This window comes from Drosophila nasuta, chromosome 3, assembly GCF_023558535.2.
Source record: "Drosophila nasuta strain 15112-1781.00 chromosome 3, ASM2355853v1, whole genome shotgun sequence".
NCBI lineage: Eukaryota > Metazoa > Arthropoda > Insecta > Diptera > Drosophilidae > Drosophila > Drosophila nasuta.
This window is the reverse complement of record NC_083457.1, coordinates 17,248,480-17,266,938: the sequence shown is the minus strand read 5'-3', so window position 1 is coordinate 17,266,938 and position 18,459 is coordinate 17,248,480. Positions and strand designations below refer to the sequence as shown.

Genomic DNA, 18,459 nt, shown 5'->3' with positions numbered 1-18,459 from the left:
TTTGTGGATTTTTTTCTTTTCAGTCATAAAATATTAGTCAATCGCTCATCGCATGTTGGGCAATTAGTTAGCTAGGACAAGCGATAGCAATCAGCTTGGTAGCTAACAGTTAAATGATGGCGATTGATAAGACACTGCGATACCCGTTGATAATTGCGAGCTAAATGCTGAACGGTAGTCGATGCCCCAACACATTATTCACTGCTTAGTTGAACAAAACCCGTTGAACTAGGCAAACATATTTGGAAATCGTTGCATACTTTTAGGGCTGTCCGATAAATGTCGCTGACTCCCTCACTTTGGCTGTCGTTTTCGCTCCCTCGTTATTCTGGCGAATTCGCATATCCGATTGTGCTAATTAAGGATTTGTGTCAACTTCCTGGAAAGCAGCGATGCATCTTCATGGTCCTGGTGGGCATGCTCTTTGCCATCGCCTTCGTGGGTAATATTGGCACCCTTTTTGTGAACAGCAGGCGCAAGCTTAGACCCTTCTTCCGCACCTGTCTCCTGGCACTGGCCTGCAGTGATCTACTCTACTCGCTGAGCTTCACCACTGCCTACGTGGCGCACTTCAATGCCCCGTATCTGGAACTCTGGGTAAGCGGAGTTCCATCACAACTCGAGTAAGTTGCTTAACCCTCTTTTATTTCAGACTTTGGGACATTTCATGTGTAGTCTGGTGCCTTTCGTGAACACTGCTACCATTATGTTCAGCAGCCTGGTACTGGTTGCCATTGCCTCGGATCGTTATATGGCCATCAGGCGGGCAGCATCGGGCATCTGGAATCCGAGTTGGCTCTTCTGCGGATTGTGCGTTGGTGGCATTATGTTAACGTCGGTCGTTTGTGCCGTGCCTCTGTTTGTCATCTCGGGTGTTAAGCACATCTATCTGCAGTACACGGATGAGCTGGTGGTCAGCGAATTGCAATTGGCTAGCGTTTGCTTAGGCATGACTGTGAGTTCAATCGAAAGGTTAATACGCAGCTCGAGATAAGCCCAGAGAAGTCGCAATTAAACGTAGTATATATAATTAGATTCTTTATTTTTAGAGAGCAATTTCAAAAGGGGTTGTTTACGTATACGTTCCGAATCTCGTTTATCAATGGGGTGTTGTTTTTGGAGCTGCGTACTAGTCTTAACATGCCGTTGACATGTGTTTCATATCTTATCAGCTAAACAATTTGCATTTCTATTTATACTTGCGCACAGGGAGTGATTGAGGTCTATAATATGATACTGCTCAGTCTCATCTTTCTACCCTGCATTGTGGGCTTCTTCTTTCTCAATGGCACAATTGCACGTCGCCTGTGGCAACGACGTCACTTCCAACAGCAGCAGCAGGAGCAGCCACCGGAGAAGGTGAACGAGGAGCCTCGCTTTGTCTATCTGATGAGCAAGCCAGAGACGACACATGCCATGATGACCGCCTTTAGTGTGGCTGCCTCCATGGACATCGCCACCAGCAACAGCAACATCATCAGCAACAGCAACAGCAAGTCGACTGCGATGCCGCAGCTGAGTCCGGCTGCAGCGGCGCGTGTGGCACGTCATCGTCGCATGGTGCACGTGGTAATCCTAATGATGGCCACATTCATGTGTCTGCGTCTCCCTGGTTGGATATTTCTCATACTGCGGTTATATGGGGCGTTCTCCTCCCCAGTTGAATGGCTACTTTACTTCAGCTTCGGCTTGCTTAACCTAACCAGCAGTGCCCTTAATCCCATTTTCTACACTTTCCTCTCGCAAACCCTTCGCTGCCTCGGAAAGATGAAAGAGCAGTTTCGCAATTTTTTTTGTTGCTGCTCCCACAATCGCGAGAAGCAAGGCGAAATGGACTTGAATCCGGCGATGCCGAAAGAATCAACCGAGCGAAGTCATCGTTGCTTCTGCTGTGGCGTTCAGGTAACTTGGCATTGCTATCCCAAAGCTTGCAAGGCCCCAACTGCACCTCAGCTATCACCCGTTGAGGATCACCATGAGAAAACTGATGAGGAAGGCGACGACGAAGATGACGACAGCAATCTGAGCCATTTCACAGGAGTAACAGGCGAGATCTTCACCATCTACAAAGAGAAGTCGGTAGCGACGATGCCGAATGCGTCAATGGAATCGAACAGCTGATAAAGCTCGTCATCCATCATGCTTGCCCTGATTGTGCTATAATTATGAGCTGAATAATGTAATGCAACAGCTTGTTGTTGACTGTAGCGAAAGCAAAGATGAATAAAGCGAACTGATAGGCTCAAATTTTGTTTTGAAAAAATTGCCATTCTAATTATATGTTAATGTGGCATAATAATATATTGTAGAACATTTAAAAGTTGCAATCCATAATTATTTCTGAGTCATTTAAGTTTAATTTGCCTTATTGTTAACTCTTTAGTAACAACTCATTTTATATGCTTGTATATCATTTTGAACAGTTTCCGTTTTTCCACTTGTTCTTACTTAGATAAGCATCACCCTAATTAATGTCGAGAATTACTGAAGCGAACATTCAAGCCAAACAATTCATCACGCTCCTATTGTGAACTTAATGAAATGAGAATATCGAAAGCTTACGCTCTTCAGCGCTCTCTCTTTCGCTCTTTGCTTCTTTGACTCTCTGAACAGCTGTTTGGCTCTGCAAGCTTGACTCGAAAGCTGCCGCCGTTATGTTCAGCTGCAGTTGCTCAGTTGTTGCTTGGGCCTCGTGCTGAGCAGTTGGATTGTAGTTTCGCTCTTTCGGTAAGACAACAAGCGCGCGCGTGTGAACCGACAAAGGCAGCCAGCCAATCGGGTGAAATCTACGACGACACCAACAACAACACGGGAACGGTCACGGGGACGGGCGCAGACACAAGCGGCGGGTACGTGTCTCTTCTTTAATCAGTGTTCGTCGCTTCAATAGTTTAGCGCATGCCAAAAGTGTTTTGAAAAGCAGTGAGAAAATTGTAAAATAAATAATGTAAAAATCAAACAAAGCGAAATGTAAATAAATGAGGCCAATCCACAAAAGAGAGTGGCGAATTATGGCACATGGTTTATAAATAGAAAAGCGGCCACAAAAGAAAGAAAAAGTGGCAAAACCAAAATCAAAATACAACAGAAAAATCAAAAACCAAAGCCAACACAACAATCAACTCAAATCAATAGAGCAGCTTTAGTTTCTCTCGCTTCTGTGTTAATTGAGCAAAGTTCTCTAAATTCATCACAGGTAAAACCATTTAAGATAAAAGTAAACCATAACCCATAACCCAGTCAAAATATAAACCAGTTGTGTTTGTTACACATTTCGCAAGTGAAGGAAAAAAACAACAACAACACTTTTCACTTGTCCACAATATGTCGATTTACGCATGCGCAACTGTCGCCTGTCGTCGTTGTCTGTCGGTGTAAAGCTTTTCAGTTAGCTTTTACGTGCAGCTTGCAAAATCTGTATTACGACGTGCTGTCGTCGTCGAGTTGACAGTTCCGAGACTGATCAACTGTTCATGTTGTCAATCGGTCAACTTGCAGAGCGGCTGTTTCACTTTTCTTGTTCGCTGTGAAACAACCGTTTTGTTTGGCCTCGCATTCTGAAGCTACTGTTCTCGCTCTCCCTCTCTTCCTGTATCTTGTATCTGCCTCTCCCTCTCCCTCTCGCTCACTCTTTTGCTAAGTTCGTTTCACTCTCGCAGTAAATCGACATTTGTCATTCCGTGTGACATACGCAAGTCTTCTTTGGGTCTGGTTACGCAGCGCTTTCATTAGTTTTGGCCGCCTTTGGCAGTTGCTCTTTTGTTTTTAGTCTTCAGTCCGTTTTTGTTTTTGGTTTTGTTTTCCCGTTTTTGTTTCTGTTCCAAACGTGAGTAACTTATCTGCATACTTAATTAGATAGTGCTAACTATATAAATATAGGCCGACCACAGACTTAGCCAACCACTATCATTCTCGCAAGCTGTCAGTTTCACACCTTCTGACCACATATGACAAAATTACGAGTACAATCGGAAAATGCAAATCATCTGGTTACATTGGAACGTGACAGAAATCTCTTATCAGCAATTGGATTAATATGGGCATTATTGTGATTCCATTTGCGTAATTCTGCCTGCAAAAAGAAAAGAAAGTCAAATAAGTGACTTTCAGGTGCGGCTGAGTTCTAAAAATATTCCAAGAATTTAACAAGTTTCTACAGATTGAGGCCACTGAGGTCATTAGCCAAAAGTGAACGGGAATACATAATTACGAAATATGAAATTAAAAGAATTGCATTTAATTAATGAATACTCATTTCTTAATTATCTTTGTCATTAGCGGCAAAAATGATTATTATGCACTGTCGTTTGTACCATCACGCATCATTCAAAAGATATCACTTTTATTTTCACTCTTAATTATTACATATAACACAAGAAAAGTTAATTTAAGCATTACATGCAGCGTGACGACTGCACCGTTATTTAATAACGACATAAAAAACCGTAAATAAACACTAAGAAACTAAAAACAACGAGCTACATAATCGAGTCATAGAGTGTAACTGTGGAACTGGGCTTTGTTCGCTATTTAGCACATTTCTCCATTTGAAACATTTTCAGCCAGAAACAAAATTGTATATACGATAAAGTAAAAAAAAAAAATAATATATTTTCTAAAGAAAGTGAAAGTTTTTTTTTTTTTTTGGGTGTGATTGCCGTACGGAATTTTTGTGCGTCGTTATGTCGAGTGTCTGTTGTCTGTTGTCGCTGGGCTCGATTATAAGCTAATGGATATGGCTTTTCGGCACACGTTGGGCAGCTCGGAGAGCGTGGATTGATTGAACAATGAAAACTCTTAAGGTCTGAGAATCACCGTGACTAATGACTTGATGCTTGTCATAGTGCAAAGTTGACTTCAGTTAAAGGTTTAAGCACTAACCTTTCCCAAAAATAAAAACTGAAAACTAGTTTAGTTTGCATTGTTAGGAAAAATTCATGAAATGTTTTCCCAGCACCCATTGTGGTCGATTAGTGCAAAGTTGACTTTAGTTTGTCGCAGACACTTTCGATTTTCGCATAAAACGAAATCACAAGAAACACAAAATAAATATAATGAACAATGAAAGGCCGCGCAATTTTTTCTTGTTTTGTTTTGCTTTTTTTTGCATTTAGTTTCGGACCCTACTATTCACTTATTTCTTATTACACACCATCTCGTTGACGATTTCACTCCATGTGTGAGAGGCCAATGTACCATCATCCCGTGCCCCGCCTCGCCCCGTCCCGCCTCGATCCGCCTACCCCCTTAACTAAAAGTCTGCTGTCTGGTCGGCACGACACAACACAACACAACACGGTATGCCAATTACCCATTACGATGCGAGTAAGCACATGCTGCGCGGCATTGGGACAAACCGAACCAAGACAAAGTCACCGAATCACCGAATCACACCCGAGTGTTGCCCCGGCACCCCGCCCCTTGCAGAGCGAGACAGCGAGTTCATTGAAATTATGCATATTGTGCGCACACAATAAACAGACACAAATGGTCTTAAGGTTATCTGTTGGACGTTGCAAACAAATCAATTTGTATAGCGATCCAACATCGGGCTATCATGTGACGCTCCCATCTGGGCATTATCGCTGCGACACGGTTTGCAGCGGTTAAAGGTGGATTACAAAAACAAACAACAAGTACTCTTTACTATATTTTGATTAAATCAACACTAAGTATGTCAAGCATGGATTAATCAACAAATTCATTTGTTGATTTTCTTATGGTTCAATTGAATTTCATTCTTAAGAATCAGAATAACCCCTTCCAGTTAAATATTTTGTTGCAAGTATTGCAACTATTTATTTGCAATAATAATAACATTTCTCTGACTGACACAAAGGAAAGGTATTGTAAATGCAATATGACGCTGCCTCGAGTAACTACACAAATATTTCCATTGCAATTTCTTTGACGATTGTGTGATTTGTGAAATATGAATATTTCACTGTGGGTTCATTGGGCAATGCTGTTTGTCATCGAGCAGAAACTTCTGGCCTTTAGGGGATGCAAAATCAATTTGTCAATTTCTGTTAAGGGCGAACGCGTATTCAAACTTTGACAGCACTTAAAAACTCGTTAACTGCATGTGTCAGACATGTTTAGCCACCCACAACACACACTCACACACACACACACACTGGCGAACCGTTTTTGGAATGTGGAATGTCATTTGATGAGCGTGTGTGTGCGGTTGCAATGCCATTACTGCAACTGCAACACTTTTGTTTAACTAAAATGATTTATGTGATGTGCGTTTGTTTTCTTTCCGTTTCTATTCCTATTTGACACGTGTTTACCTAAACAAGTCAACCGATTATCTATAACAAAATAGCATCAGAAAGATTAATCTTTGATTAAATTCTTATTCATAGTCTCTAGTCTCTAGTCTCTAAATTTGGTATTCGAGAGAGTACTATGAAAATAAATATGGGTTTGTTTTCTTTTCGATATTACTCCATTGACATCTGTTTACTTAAATGAGTCAACCGATTACCACCTACAAAATACCATCATAGAGATTAACCTATGATTAATAAATTGCTTTCCTGCCCCATAAATTCATAGTGATCTTCTTACCTAACATAAAGCTAAACGGTCTTTAGTTTCGGTATTCGAGAGAGTACTATAGCAATTAATCAATGTTTACATTTAAAAAGGTTGTTGATAAGCATTGGGGTGAAAGCGGATTAAGCTTGATTTGAAACATGGATTCAAAGATCAATGGCCTCTTTGTTTTCTTACTATGATAATTATTATCAAAGTTTTTAATAATAATACAACAGTATATAATTAATATTAATATTTATCAAAGTCATCAAGTTTAATGTCTATGTAAACAGAAATAATACTAATACGCAATTCGTTTTGCTTATGCTGTGAATATTAAATCATTATGATTATAATATATTATGGCATTTTATGGTATATTTTATTTTTCTGTCGTATTTAAGTATTTTGAAGAGAAATGGTATTATTTTGTGTTTTATGGTGATAAGTAGAGAATTTTAAATCGTTCCATCTTTACAACGATTGTATGCTGACCTCAAAACACTTTCTTTTTTGCAACGTTGTATTCCGTGGTTCTTAATACTTAAAGATATAGAAAAGCACTTCATAAGTGCGTCCATAGTGGCCAAGATTTCAATGACATGACAATAAGGGAGGACCAACCAACATATACATATTATATCTACATACATGTCATACTTTATGCATGAACATTAACGATACACAGCGTAAACAAGTTTATCACATTTCATGATCGCTTATGTTTCGTCTTTCCTTTTTATTGGTTTTTGTGTAACACACAAAATGTAGGTCAAGTGGGGCTACCTCTGTGAATACCTGGCTGGGCCGGCAAAGCAGCAGACACAGTGAATTGAGCAGCGGCTAGTGTGAGTCTGAGTCTGCAGAGAGAGCACAGCCAGCAGCTGAGGCTGCAGACGAGGCAAGTTATGACACCGACACAGCAGATGGTCAACCGGCAAATCTGCTGGCTCATTGCGGCACTTGCGATTGCAGCAGGTCTTACAGTTATCGAAGGTATGTACCCGGGGGCAGCTGGGGAGGGGAAATTCTGACCACTTCTCAACACGGCATTTTCAACAATTCAACAGGTCTGCCCTTTCTCTACACAAATGCGCGGGCGCCGATCAACTGGACGGAGCCAGAGCTGGACGACTGGCGTATTGAGGTGCAACCTCGGAGCATAATCCCGCATGTGGAGCTCAAGTACCATGCCAACCGCACCAACAGCGAACCCTCCGACAGCGATGCCGAGTTCCTCGAGAGGCTGCGCGCTCTCAAGAGGAATCGCACCTCGGCTCGAATGTTGTGGTACGATGCCACGGCTGGAGATGGACTGACGTATCCACCGTTTGTGGATAAGGCACTAAAGCTGTTTAACCTCAAGCAGGTGGCATTCGAAATCGAGAACAGCGTCATGTCGAAGGTGTCCTGCACGGCATGCAAGGCAGGTGCTGGACTGCTGCAACACTACATTAAATCCGGCAAAACGGAAGCGGAGCTCATGAAGATGATTGCCCAATATTGCACTAATCTGAGCATACAGAGTCCTCGGGTATGCGAGGGTGTGGCCCAACTCTTTGGCAGTGAGGTCATCTATGTACTGCAGCGTGTCAATCTCGGTCCCGATGAGCTGTGCAGCTTTATTATTGGCGATGGCTGCGGCGATGTCTACAATCCCTACCATGAGTGGGAGGTTATATTTCCGCCGGTACCGAAGCCTCCTCGCCTATCAGAACTGCCCATGCCCATGGAAGCGGCACCGTTCTTCAAGGTCCTACACATCTCCGACACCCACTACGATCCGCACTACGTCGAGGGTGCAAATGCGGATTGTAATGAGCCACTTTGCTGCCGATTGAGCAGTGGTCGAGCTGCGAATCCCAATGCTGCAGCTGGCAAGTGGGGAGACTACAGGAAGTGCGATACACCCAAGCGAACGGTGGACAATATGCTGGCTCACATCGCTGAGACGCACAAGGACATTGACTACATTCTGTGGACGGGGGATCTGCCACCGCATGATGTGTGGAATCAGACGAAGCAGGAAAATCTGGAGATCATTAAGGAGACTGTCAAGCAGATGACTGAGAAATTCCCTGGCATTCCCATCTTTCCAGCTTTAGGCAATCACGAGAGTGCCCCGGTGAACAGTTTCCCTCCACCCTATGTTAACCAGGTTGACATATCCATCAACTGGCTGTACGATGAGCTCGATGTTCAGTGGCGTCGCTGGTTGCCCCAAAGTGTTTCTCACACGGTGCGACGAGGCGCCTTCTATTCGGTGCTGGTGCGTCCTGGATTCCGCATCATTTCGCTCAATATGAACTACTGTAACAACAAGAACTGGTGGCTGCTCCTCAACTCCACGGATCCCGCGACGGAGCTGCAATGGTAAGAAAACAATTGACTTTAGATCTTACTCCAGATATCTCTCTAACTCTCTCTCGCTTTAGGTTCATCTATGAGCTGCAGAGTGCCGAGTTCTCCAATGAGAAAGTTCACGTTATAGGCCACATACCTCCCGGACACTCGGACTGCTTGAAAGTCTGGTCACGTAACTTCTATAAGATCATCTCACGCTACGAAAGCACAATCACGGCACAGTTTTATGGCCACACGCACTTTGATGAGTTTGAAATGTTCTACGATCCTCATGATCTGAGTAAGTTGTCGAATGGGGGATCATTTTAAATTGAATTCATTTATTTACCCGTTCTGTTTTCAGCTCATCCCAACAGCATCGCCTACATCGGACCCTCTGTATCGCCGTACTATGATTTGAATCCCGGATATCGCATCTACTACGTAAGAACTGAAATATTGAATTAATTTAAAGCCAGTAATTTAATGACATGGGATTTTAGGTGGACGGTGATCATGATATGACGACTCGCCTAGTTATTGATCACGAATCATGGATCATGAATCTGAAGGAAGCAAATCTATACGGTTACCCGATCTGGTATAAACTTTACACCGCAAGGGCTGCTTACAACATGAAGGCTCTGAGACCCAGTGATTGGGACAAGCTTCTCAATGAATTGACGGACAATCAGGAACTATTCGAGATGTACTACAAGTATGTAAGCTACCATAATTAAATGCGCAGATATTAATAGCTCCATTCATTAGAAACTACTGGAAGAATTCACCGGCTCGACCCACCTGCGATGCTGAGTGCAAAAAGCGAATGCTATGCGATTGCAAGAGCGGAAGATCCCATGATCGTCGGCATTTCTGCGCCGATGTCGAGTCCAAGATCGATGAGGGTTCCTCGAAGTCCTGGAAGTCCTGGTTCTATCGCGGCCTAACCAATTCGTATGTATCGTGTAGATAGAATCATTTATGTGCTTCGTCCGTGTCCATTGTGTTGTTGATTTATTTGGGTTGTTGTTTGCGCTTAAGCTGTGTTGGTTGTTGCTTGTTGCTTGTTGTTCACTGTAAGATCGTGCAATTAATTCATTTCTTTCTCCTTGGTTTGGGCTTACACTTGGAGCAGCGTTGAAGAGACTACACCACAACCGGAAATTGAGAACAGTAATTGGGAGCCATTGGATGTGGTCTATGGCACATTTGGTTAAGGTTGCACACAAGCACTATGTAAATATTTTTATATAAGTATATTTTATAGCCTAACTTGGTTGAAGGTTGCTTACTTATGTATTAAGCTTTAATGTTTTTGACACATATAATATAAAACTGACAATAAATGACCATATATTGTACGTCCTTCGCACTTGCCACATCTCTTTTAAACAGTTACAGCCTGATTTCATCGATTACCTACCTGCCCAAGTATCTGCTGGGCTATGGCTGAGCAAGTATTCCCCGCTTTCGTCACATTCGGACCAGGTCAATGGAACATCCAGTCAACTGCGAGTCAAAGCATATCGAATCAGTGCAAATTTCAACAACTACACAATAAGTTTACTATGTGATAATTAGTAATTAAACTAAACTAACTACCCATATACATATATGATTACGTTAATGTTTATGATTATGTCAACGTTTATGTCTACGCAATGCCCTGTGGCTCAACAACCGACTGCCTCTAGACTCTTCAGCCCCTTCATACTCACAGAGTCAAAGAACAATAGTCATTAAATTAGTCTCGTCATCATCGTCACCGTCGTCATCAGAATCTTCGTCATCGTGGGCGTCGTCATCGAATTCCCAATGTCAGCTCATTGATTGCTCACTTTTGATTTGAAAGGACGCCAGTTGAACAAAAAGTAATGAAAATATGGAACAAATTATTTTATAGTCTTTATAGAATTAATTAATACAAATTAAGATAGTCTTATTCGTAAATAAAGTGCAATTAATTTAATGAGATTAAAACTAATGTTTCATTACTGAACAAACAAATACAATCTCTAGGAATCAATGCAATTCAAATATAACGTTCACTTGAAAGAGTAGTGCTGTAAAATACCGTTGTAATAACAGTGCACCGCGCTGCGCACGCTTCATAGAGCTTTAACAGCTACAGCTGTTTTAACATTCCAGCATTTCACCTTAGCGGCACAGTGGTGAATTGGAATTTGTATTCAAACTCCTCGACTGTGGTGAAATGCTGCTGTAACGGATAAAATACTGTAAATATAATTTTTCGCTCGGTGTTCTTTTTTGTTTTGTTTATTTATTTAAGCAATATGTTAATTGAATTTTAATATATGTAAGTATACTTGTTATATAAAAGAATTATCAATTTATTAAATATATTAAAGAGGTTTAATTAATTTTAAAGTTTATAATATTGAAAACATTTGAAAAATTAAACTAGAGCGTGTCGAATATTCAATGCTGGGATTGTTGACTTAATATTTTTGTCTAGTTTTTACATTTTAAATTATGAAATCAATAACTAGCTAAGGAATTTTGAAAACTCAAACAAAACGATTTCGAAAATGTCGTAGTTTGTAATTTGCCTTTTCTGTAGAGTAACTATGCCTTAATAAAAGAAGAAGAAGAAGCTTATAGTTGATTCATCAAAATACTTTGAAATAGAAAAGCGGTCTAATTTTTAACTTAGGTTCATATTGACATATTGCCAGAAGTCGATGAACAATATGTATATAATATGTATATACATATACATATATATACATATACATATAATAATTTATACATTTTTTTTAATTATTCATAGAGTTTAATTGAATATTGATAGTGCTAAGATACTTAATAGTTTTTCTATATAATTACAGTTTATTAAAGGTAAGTTTTTCTTAGTGTCGACAGCTCATAGCCGACGTTAAATAATCAAATTAATAATAAATATCTCCAAATTGAATATGTATAGAAACTGTCAGAATAAATTCAATTATGGTGGCGTCCATTTATAATTTTTCCCTTAAACTTCAATTTATTTTAAGAAAATTTAATTTTTTTTAATACAAAAAATATGAATTAAAATCCAAGACACAGTGTACAGTGAAATTTCTAGAAGATGGCTGTGAACCTACGCACAATTTTTTGTATGTATGACAACCAAAACGATTGCCGCATAAGATGAGTTCACCGGAAGGAGGAGGGGTCCACTTGATAGAGTTGTCCGGTAATTGTGTTTCATATACTTGCACAGTACTCCAACACAATAAAAATATTTATATAAAAAGATGCTACACATGGGGGTTAGAGAATTTATAATTTCATTATTGACGTTTAATGACAATCTGATTGAAACGTTTATTATCAGTTTATAGTATAAACTGTGCATTTATTATTTGACGCTAATCTAATTTTTTCAGTTTATTTTCAGCTATTGGCAAGTCAAGTTAGCTAAAGTAGTGCGAATTTAAGTAAAATGTTTTCTAAATATATTTTGCTGCTGTTCCTTGCTTATGCAATTAAAAAGTCTTTCTGTGAATCGGTAAGTGAGCGTGTATTAAGTGATATTTCAGTAGATTAGCTAAAAATTGAATTTGTTTGTCAGCTGATAAGCTGTCACTTAGCTGCTCAGTTGCACTGCTGTTGCTGCTGCTGCTCGTTCTCAGTCAAGCCAGACTATATGTATATAGACAATCTGATATTCATGCATTGAGGCATTCATCTGACTCATTTGATTCGTTTTAATTTGGACAAAGAATAGAAGGGGAGGGGAGGAAGTTGCCTTTATTATGTGTGTCCAAGGACAATGGAAATGGGCCAGCGAACTAGGAAAACACATTTTGATTGCTCCATGTATAGTAACTAAGCAGGATGCGCAGAGTGCAAAAGGACCACTATAACATGGCTAAGGGAAAGGGAAAGGGCGAGGACTCAGGACCCATTCTCACATTCACAAGTTTGTTGTGTCAACCCGCTGCTTGGTTTTGCTTGAGTTGCGTGCGTGTTTTCCCGCATTGTAGATAAGACACGCAACGCAGCGCAGTCGCCGTTGCCGTCGACGTCAGCAGCGATGCCAACGTCGACGGCGACGTCATCACCTTGTGTCTGCCAATGCATGAGTGGGTGTTTCGTATGTGTGTGTGTGAGTGTGTGTGCGAGTGCCGGCATGGCTTGTGGGTGCTTCCTCGGCAGCTTGTCATTATCCCTTTGTCACATACAAACACATGCATACACACCAACGTCAACATACACACTTACACGCTGAGCAAGCAAAACAATTCCGTTTACATTTCCCACATTCCTCATACGCCCTCGCCCCACCCCAAAGCACACACACACACACACACACACGCACGCCCAACCAAAATTCGTGCGGAGCGCACCGCTTTTTTGCTTTGCATACTTTTCAGAGGCGCTGCTGTTGTTGCTGTTGCTGGGAACCGCACACATGTGCGACAAACAAACAACAAACAGCAACAACAACAACAGCAACAACAACGGCAACAGCATCAATAACATCAACAGCAAACAGCTACGAAATGCGTGCAAATTTTTAGAAAAATATACAAACACATCAGAGCGAGAGTCGGGCATTATCTCATGCAGCAGGCAGCGCACACAGAACGATCCAATGCCGATGCCGCTTAAATGGCGCTTAACATATTTGATTTTTTGTTTGTTGTTTATTATTATTATTGCTATTGCTGCTGCTGCTGTTGTTGTTGTCAGCATTGTTTGCGGCGCTGAAAAATTTATTTGTGCAATTCAACAAATCGCAGCACTTAACCCCTTACTAGCAATGAGTTCTAGAAATCCGGAAAGAACTAGTTCACTTATATTGCACATCTACAATTTAAATATTCTAGTGTTCACAAATATTAGAAAAACGAGGTGTTATTTCATTATTTATAACAAGTAAGAAAGCTACAGTCGAGTGTGCTCGACTGTGAGATACCCGCTACCCATTTTGAATAAAAGCAATATGTTGCGATATTATTCTCAAAGTATACCAAAAATACTACAAAATACTAAAAATATACCAAATAGTAAATTTTGTATATCAATATAGTACCGAATTAAAAATATAATATACCATAGACGACACAATATACCAGATTGGCAGCCAAAGTAACTAACACCCCTAGTAAGTAGGCCTTTTTGCCCATACAAAAGTATTTCTTTAATAACTTCGACAATTTTTATTTGATCGCAACCAAATATTCAGGAATCACAACTACTATAGTTATTATTGTATAAAACTCGCTTTAAATTCTAGCTTTAAAATTAATCTTGTTATTCGATTTTTTTTATTTACGTGGTCGCGGCAAAAATTTGAAACAAATTTGATCTGCGTGCAAACATAACAAATGTTGTCTAAAAAATTATAGCTCTATCTCTTATAGTCTCTGAGATCCAGGGTTTCAGACAGTCGGACAGACAGACGGACAGCCGGACATGGCTAGTTCGTCACGGCTGTTGACGCTGATCAAGAATATATATACTTTATAGGGTCGGAGATGCCTCCTTCTACCTGTTAAATACATTTCCTGCCGGCATAAAGTTATAATACCCTTCTACCTAATGGGTAGCGGGTAGAAATAGCAACAACTAAGAAAGCTTCACTCAAGTGTGCTCGACTGTGAGATACCCACTAAACGTTAGCAGACAAACCATATTTACATTTAAATATAGAAAAAAATATTGAAATATACCGGAATGTATATGTGATATATACATAGATATAACAAGTGCTGTCAAGTAGAATTATTGAATTACACCAAATTAATATACCGAAAAAATACTGAAATATATATCAGAGGAGATGTATATTGAAATAACAAGTGCTGTCAAGTAGAATTATAGCGCTATATTCTATAGTTTATACACGGATAGGCAAACGGATGGACAGACCAACATGGAATTTTCGGCTTAGTTGTTAACTCTGACCAATAATACATAGATATACGTTATGAGGTAAACATAACCTGCTGACACAATGTACCCTATAGATTGGAGGTATAAAGACCCCAGACTATTCGTCATTCTGTCTGTCTGTTTGTGATCATAACAACTAGTTAGATTAACCTAGTTTAGTTTTCATTCCGCAAATAAACTTTACTGCAATGTCCAACAAATTTTTACCATTCCATCAAATATTTAGTTTTGCCATAACACAAAAAAAATGGAATCTGAGTGCGCATCATATTGCTACGAGGCTTGCAAACCTTTGCTCCAAATGGCACCCGAATGCTATCGGAAAGATGCGGAGATAGCCAAACTGAAGGATCAGGTGGCAGAGCTACGGAAGCAGTTAGCAGTCCAGGAGGCAGTCTATATAAGCCAAAGTTCAGTTGTATCGGAAATTAAAGCGCTTTTCAACAAATCCACAATGCCGGATAAGATAAAAGCCACAACTCCGAAACTCAAAGCTGAGACTATTTTGAAAGAAACTAAAGTTACAGAAGTGACGCAATTCGAAAGTAAATTTAATGAATCGATTAGTTATCCCGACAACTGTGAACAATCAACGGGCATAAAAACTATACAAGTAGCCGGAATATTAAGACCCTTTCAGGTATTCTGTGATAATATAACAAACGATTTTCCCTGGATTGTTATGCAACGTCGAGTTGGAAGAACTGTTGACTTTAATAACTATTGGTCTAATTATGCCAATGGCTTTGGAGACATCAATGGTAGCTATTTTATTGGATTGGAGAAAGTCTTCAGACTCACATACACACAACCCTACGAATTGTACATTCACCTGGAAGCCTTCGATGGTACGATCGGCCATGCAAGATATAACCACTTCTTAATATCCCGTGAAACTGGCCAGTATCGACTATCTCAGCTGGGAAATTTTACTGGTGACGTATACGATGCAATGTCAGACTATCTGAATGCAAAATTTTTCACATTTAATAATGATAGTCGCGATAGATGTGCTACCAAGATGTCAAGTGCTTGGTGGTACAAAAGTTGCGATATTTCAAGGTGAGTATTGTTATTATGCTGAAATCTACTTAATCTAGTATGTGATCTTCATTTTGTTTAGCAATCTGAACGGGCGTTACTCTGATTTTGAAATTAATAACGCCTTCGGCATTTGGTGGAAGAACTTCAGTGGAGGTCACACTTTAAAGTCGGTTAAAATGTTAATTAGGCCAGCTCATTAAAACACCTCACAGTGGCTCGAATCTCGATGCAAAGAATCATAACCTTCGAATTACCTAAAATGTGGGAATAATACTATTTGTAGCATATCATAAAACATACAGAATTTGAATGTCTTAACTTAAAATTATTTAATTTTCTCCAATGTTATAATTAAATTGCTGAACTCTAAAAAACAAATTTAAACAATGATCTTGAATATTGTGGTTCCTTAAAATTATATTTGAAATAAAGAAATCTATTTGGATAATTTCTCAATTATTGTAAATGTGGCTTTAATCGAATGGAAATAAGAAATATATATGCAGTATATTTTAAATATCATAGTATACCGAATATACCATTTAATGAATTTAAGTATATTTTCAGCATATTGATGTGGTATACTTGAGCTCAGTTCGTATAGTTTCGTTTTTATACCCGCTACCCATAAAGTATTATTACTTTGTGACTCCACCAAATGTAGGGAGTATGTATGGAGAAGGAGTCATCTCCGTCCCCTTAAAGTATTTATACATATATATGTTATTTTCGATCAGCGTCAACAGCCGAGACAATACAGATATGTTCGTCTATCCGTGTGAAACACTAGATCTTAGAGACTACAAGAGATAAAACTATAAATGCCGCAATTCTTTGTTAACTGTTGCGCGCATATTCAAATTAAATTTTAGCCCCGACCACTTCTGTCCCAATAAATCAAAAAATCCAAATAGCAGTCGTAAATTTGAGCCTAGTGACACGATTCATAAATAAAGCTTTTATGATTCCGGATTTGGTTATGATCAAATAGGGAAATAATTTCATATGCCAAAAAAAAAACAAGTAAGTAAGCTACAGTTGAGTGTACTCGACTGTGAGATACTCGCTACCCATTTTGAATAAAAGTAATATATTTTGCGGTATTATTCTCAAAATATACCAAATATACTGCAAAAAATACTAAAAATATACCAAATGGTATATGTGGTATATCGATATAGTACCGCATTCAAAATATACCAGATTTTCAGCCAAAGCAACTCAGACCCCTAGTAAGTAGGCGTTTTTGGCCATACAAAAGTATTTCTTTAATTACTTCCACAATTTTTTTCTGATCGCAACTAAATTTTCAGGGTTCATAACTACTATAGTTATTACTGCACATACCAAAATTCGTAACTCTAGCTTTAAAATTACGCTTGTTATTCGATTTTTTTGATTTGCAGGGGCGGAAGTGGGCGTGACAAAAATTTGAAATAAACTTGATCTGCGTGCAAACATAACAAATGCTGTCGAAAAAAAATTATAGCTCTATCTCTTATAGTCTCTGAGATCTAGGTGCTCATACGGACAGACGGACGGACGGACAGACGGACATGACTATATCGTCTCGGCTGTTGACGCTGATCAAGAATATATATACTTTTTAGGGTCGGAGATGCCTCCTTCTACCTGTTACATACATTTCCTGCCGGCACAAAGTTATAATACCCTTCTACCCTATGGGTAGCGGGTATAAAAAACGATTGCTGCAGTTGTGTCTTTCGATCTGCTTCGATTGACAATCTGGCATACTTTGTACTTTATGGTATATACTTTTGAGTATAATATATGTTACATAGTAAATATAGCCCTAAGTATATTTTAATATTATTCTAGTTTACTTATCTGGTATATGTTTACTGAAAATGGGTAGCGCATATATACAATAATTGATATAGTCTTTATGATTTCTAAAAATTTGGCCGCTATCTGGTATATTTTGCATGAATATGGTACTATATTAATATACCAAATATAGCCTTCTGTTAATTTTTAGAAATTTTGCATAAAATTAATTTAAAATGGATACCGAACTCTTTTGCTTTTATGCAAAGTGGGTTGCGGGTATCTCAAGTTCGCACTCTCGATTTTAGCTTTCTTACTTTATGCTATTTTGAAAAGTTCTTATTAGAAATAGTCTCAAATATAGAAATATTGTAAGTTGTACAGTCTAAGATGTGATATATGCGCTAGAATTAAGGTAAACATATAAATATTATCTCGGTTTTTGGAGGTGTTTAAATTGGATATGGCAAACATTTCGTATTCGCTCAAAACTATTATACCCTATTACCCTTATCATATAATAAACTTTCTTTGTTCAAACTACAACTAAAAAAAATGGATTTATTTTCGTTCAAAGTTTTTTAAATTTCCATGACATATGAAAGCTCGCTCTTTGAGTACTGTGAAATTCATCACAATAAAAAGAATGATCATGTAATTGAGTGACCTGTGAAGTTTTATCATTGTGCAGACAGTGGGTTAATCTATCTATATTGAACCACTTTCGAGATCTCATTTGAATGCCGAAACACGTTTTTAAATAAATGAACGCATTAATTATTTTAGCACGCATAAATCGCTAAGCTGTCGATGTCGATTGCAATGTTT

At 39.1% G+C, this 18,459-nt stretch overlaps 3 protein-coding genes across 5 annotated transcripts; all 3 read left to right on the top strand.

Annotated features, from left to right (window-relative positions):
* Positions 1-387: 387 nt before the first annotated feature.
* LOC132793864 (5-hydroxytryptamine receptor 1F) lies at positions 388-2,261 on the top strand. The gene is made up of 3 exons (XM_060803985.1): positions 388-597; positions 653-955; positions 1,210-2,261. Exons 1-3 carry the CDS (start codon positions 403-405, stop codon positions 2,119-2,121), a joined length of 1,410 nt encoding a protein of 469 aa, XP_060659968.1. The 5' UTR covers positions 388-402; the 3' UTR covers positions 2,122-2,261.
* Positions 2,262-2,677: 416 nt separating this feature from the next.
* On the top strand, positions 2,678-10,815 carry LOC132790428 (sphingomyelin phosphodiesterase). 3 transcript variants are annotated; one of them, XM_060798945.1, is made up of 8 exons: positions 2,678-3,196; positions 7,318-7,542; positions 7,617-8,919; positions 8,982-9,190; positions 9,254-9,333; positions 9,393-9,607; positions 9,661-9,846; positions 10,288-10,815. In XM_060798945.1, exons 2-8 carry the CDS (start codon positions 7,455-7,457, stop codon positions 10,343-10,345), a joined length of 2,139 nt encoding a protein of 712 aa, XP_060654928.1. In that variant the 5' UTR covers positions 2,678-3,196; positions 7,318-7,454; the 3' UTR covers positions 10,346-10,815. The 3 variants fall into 3 exon arrangements, with proteins under 3 accessions (XP_060654928.1, XP_060654927.1, XP_060654924.1); XM_060798944.1 differs by lacking the exon at positions 10,288-10,815 and adding an exon at positions 10,028-10,253 and having other exon boundaries at positions 2,679-2,849; XM_060798941.1 differs by lacking the exon at positions 10,288-10,815 and adding an exon at positions 10,028-10,253 and having other exon boundaries at positions 2,679-3,196.
* Positions 10,816-12,301: 1,486 nt separating this feature from the next.
* On the top strand, positions 12,302-16,249 carry LOC132790859 (microfibril-associated glycoprotein 4-like). Its single transcript, XM_060799598.1, has 3 exons — positions 12,302-12,406; positions 15,026-15,861; positions 15,923-16,249. Exons 1-3 carry the CDS (start codon positions 12,341-12,343, stop codon positions 16,041-16,043), a joined length of 1,023 nt encoding a protein of 340 aa, XP_060655581.1. The 5' UTR covers positions 12,302-12,340; the 3' UTR covers positions 16,044-16,249.
* Positions 16,250-18,459: the final 2,210 nt, after the last annotated feature.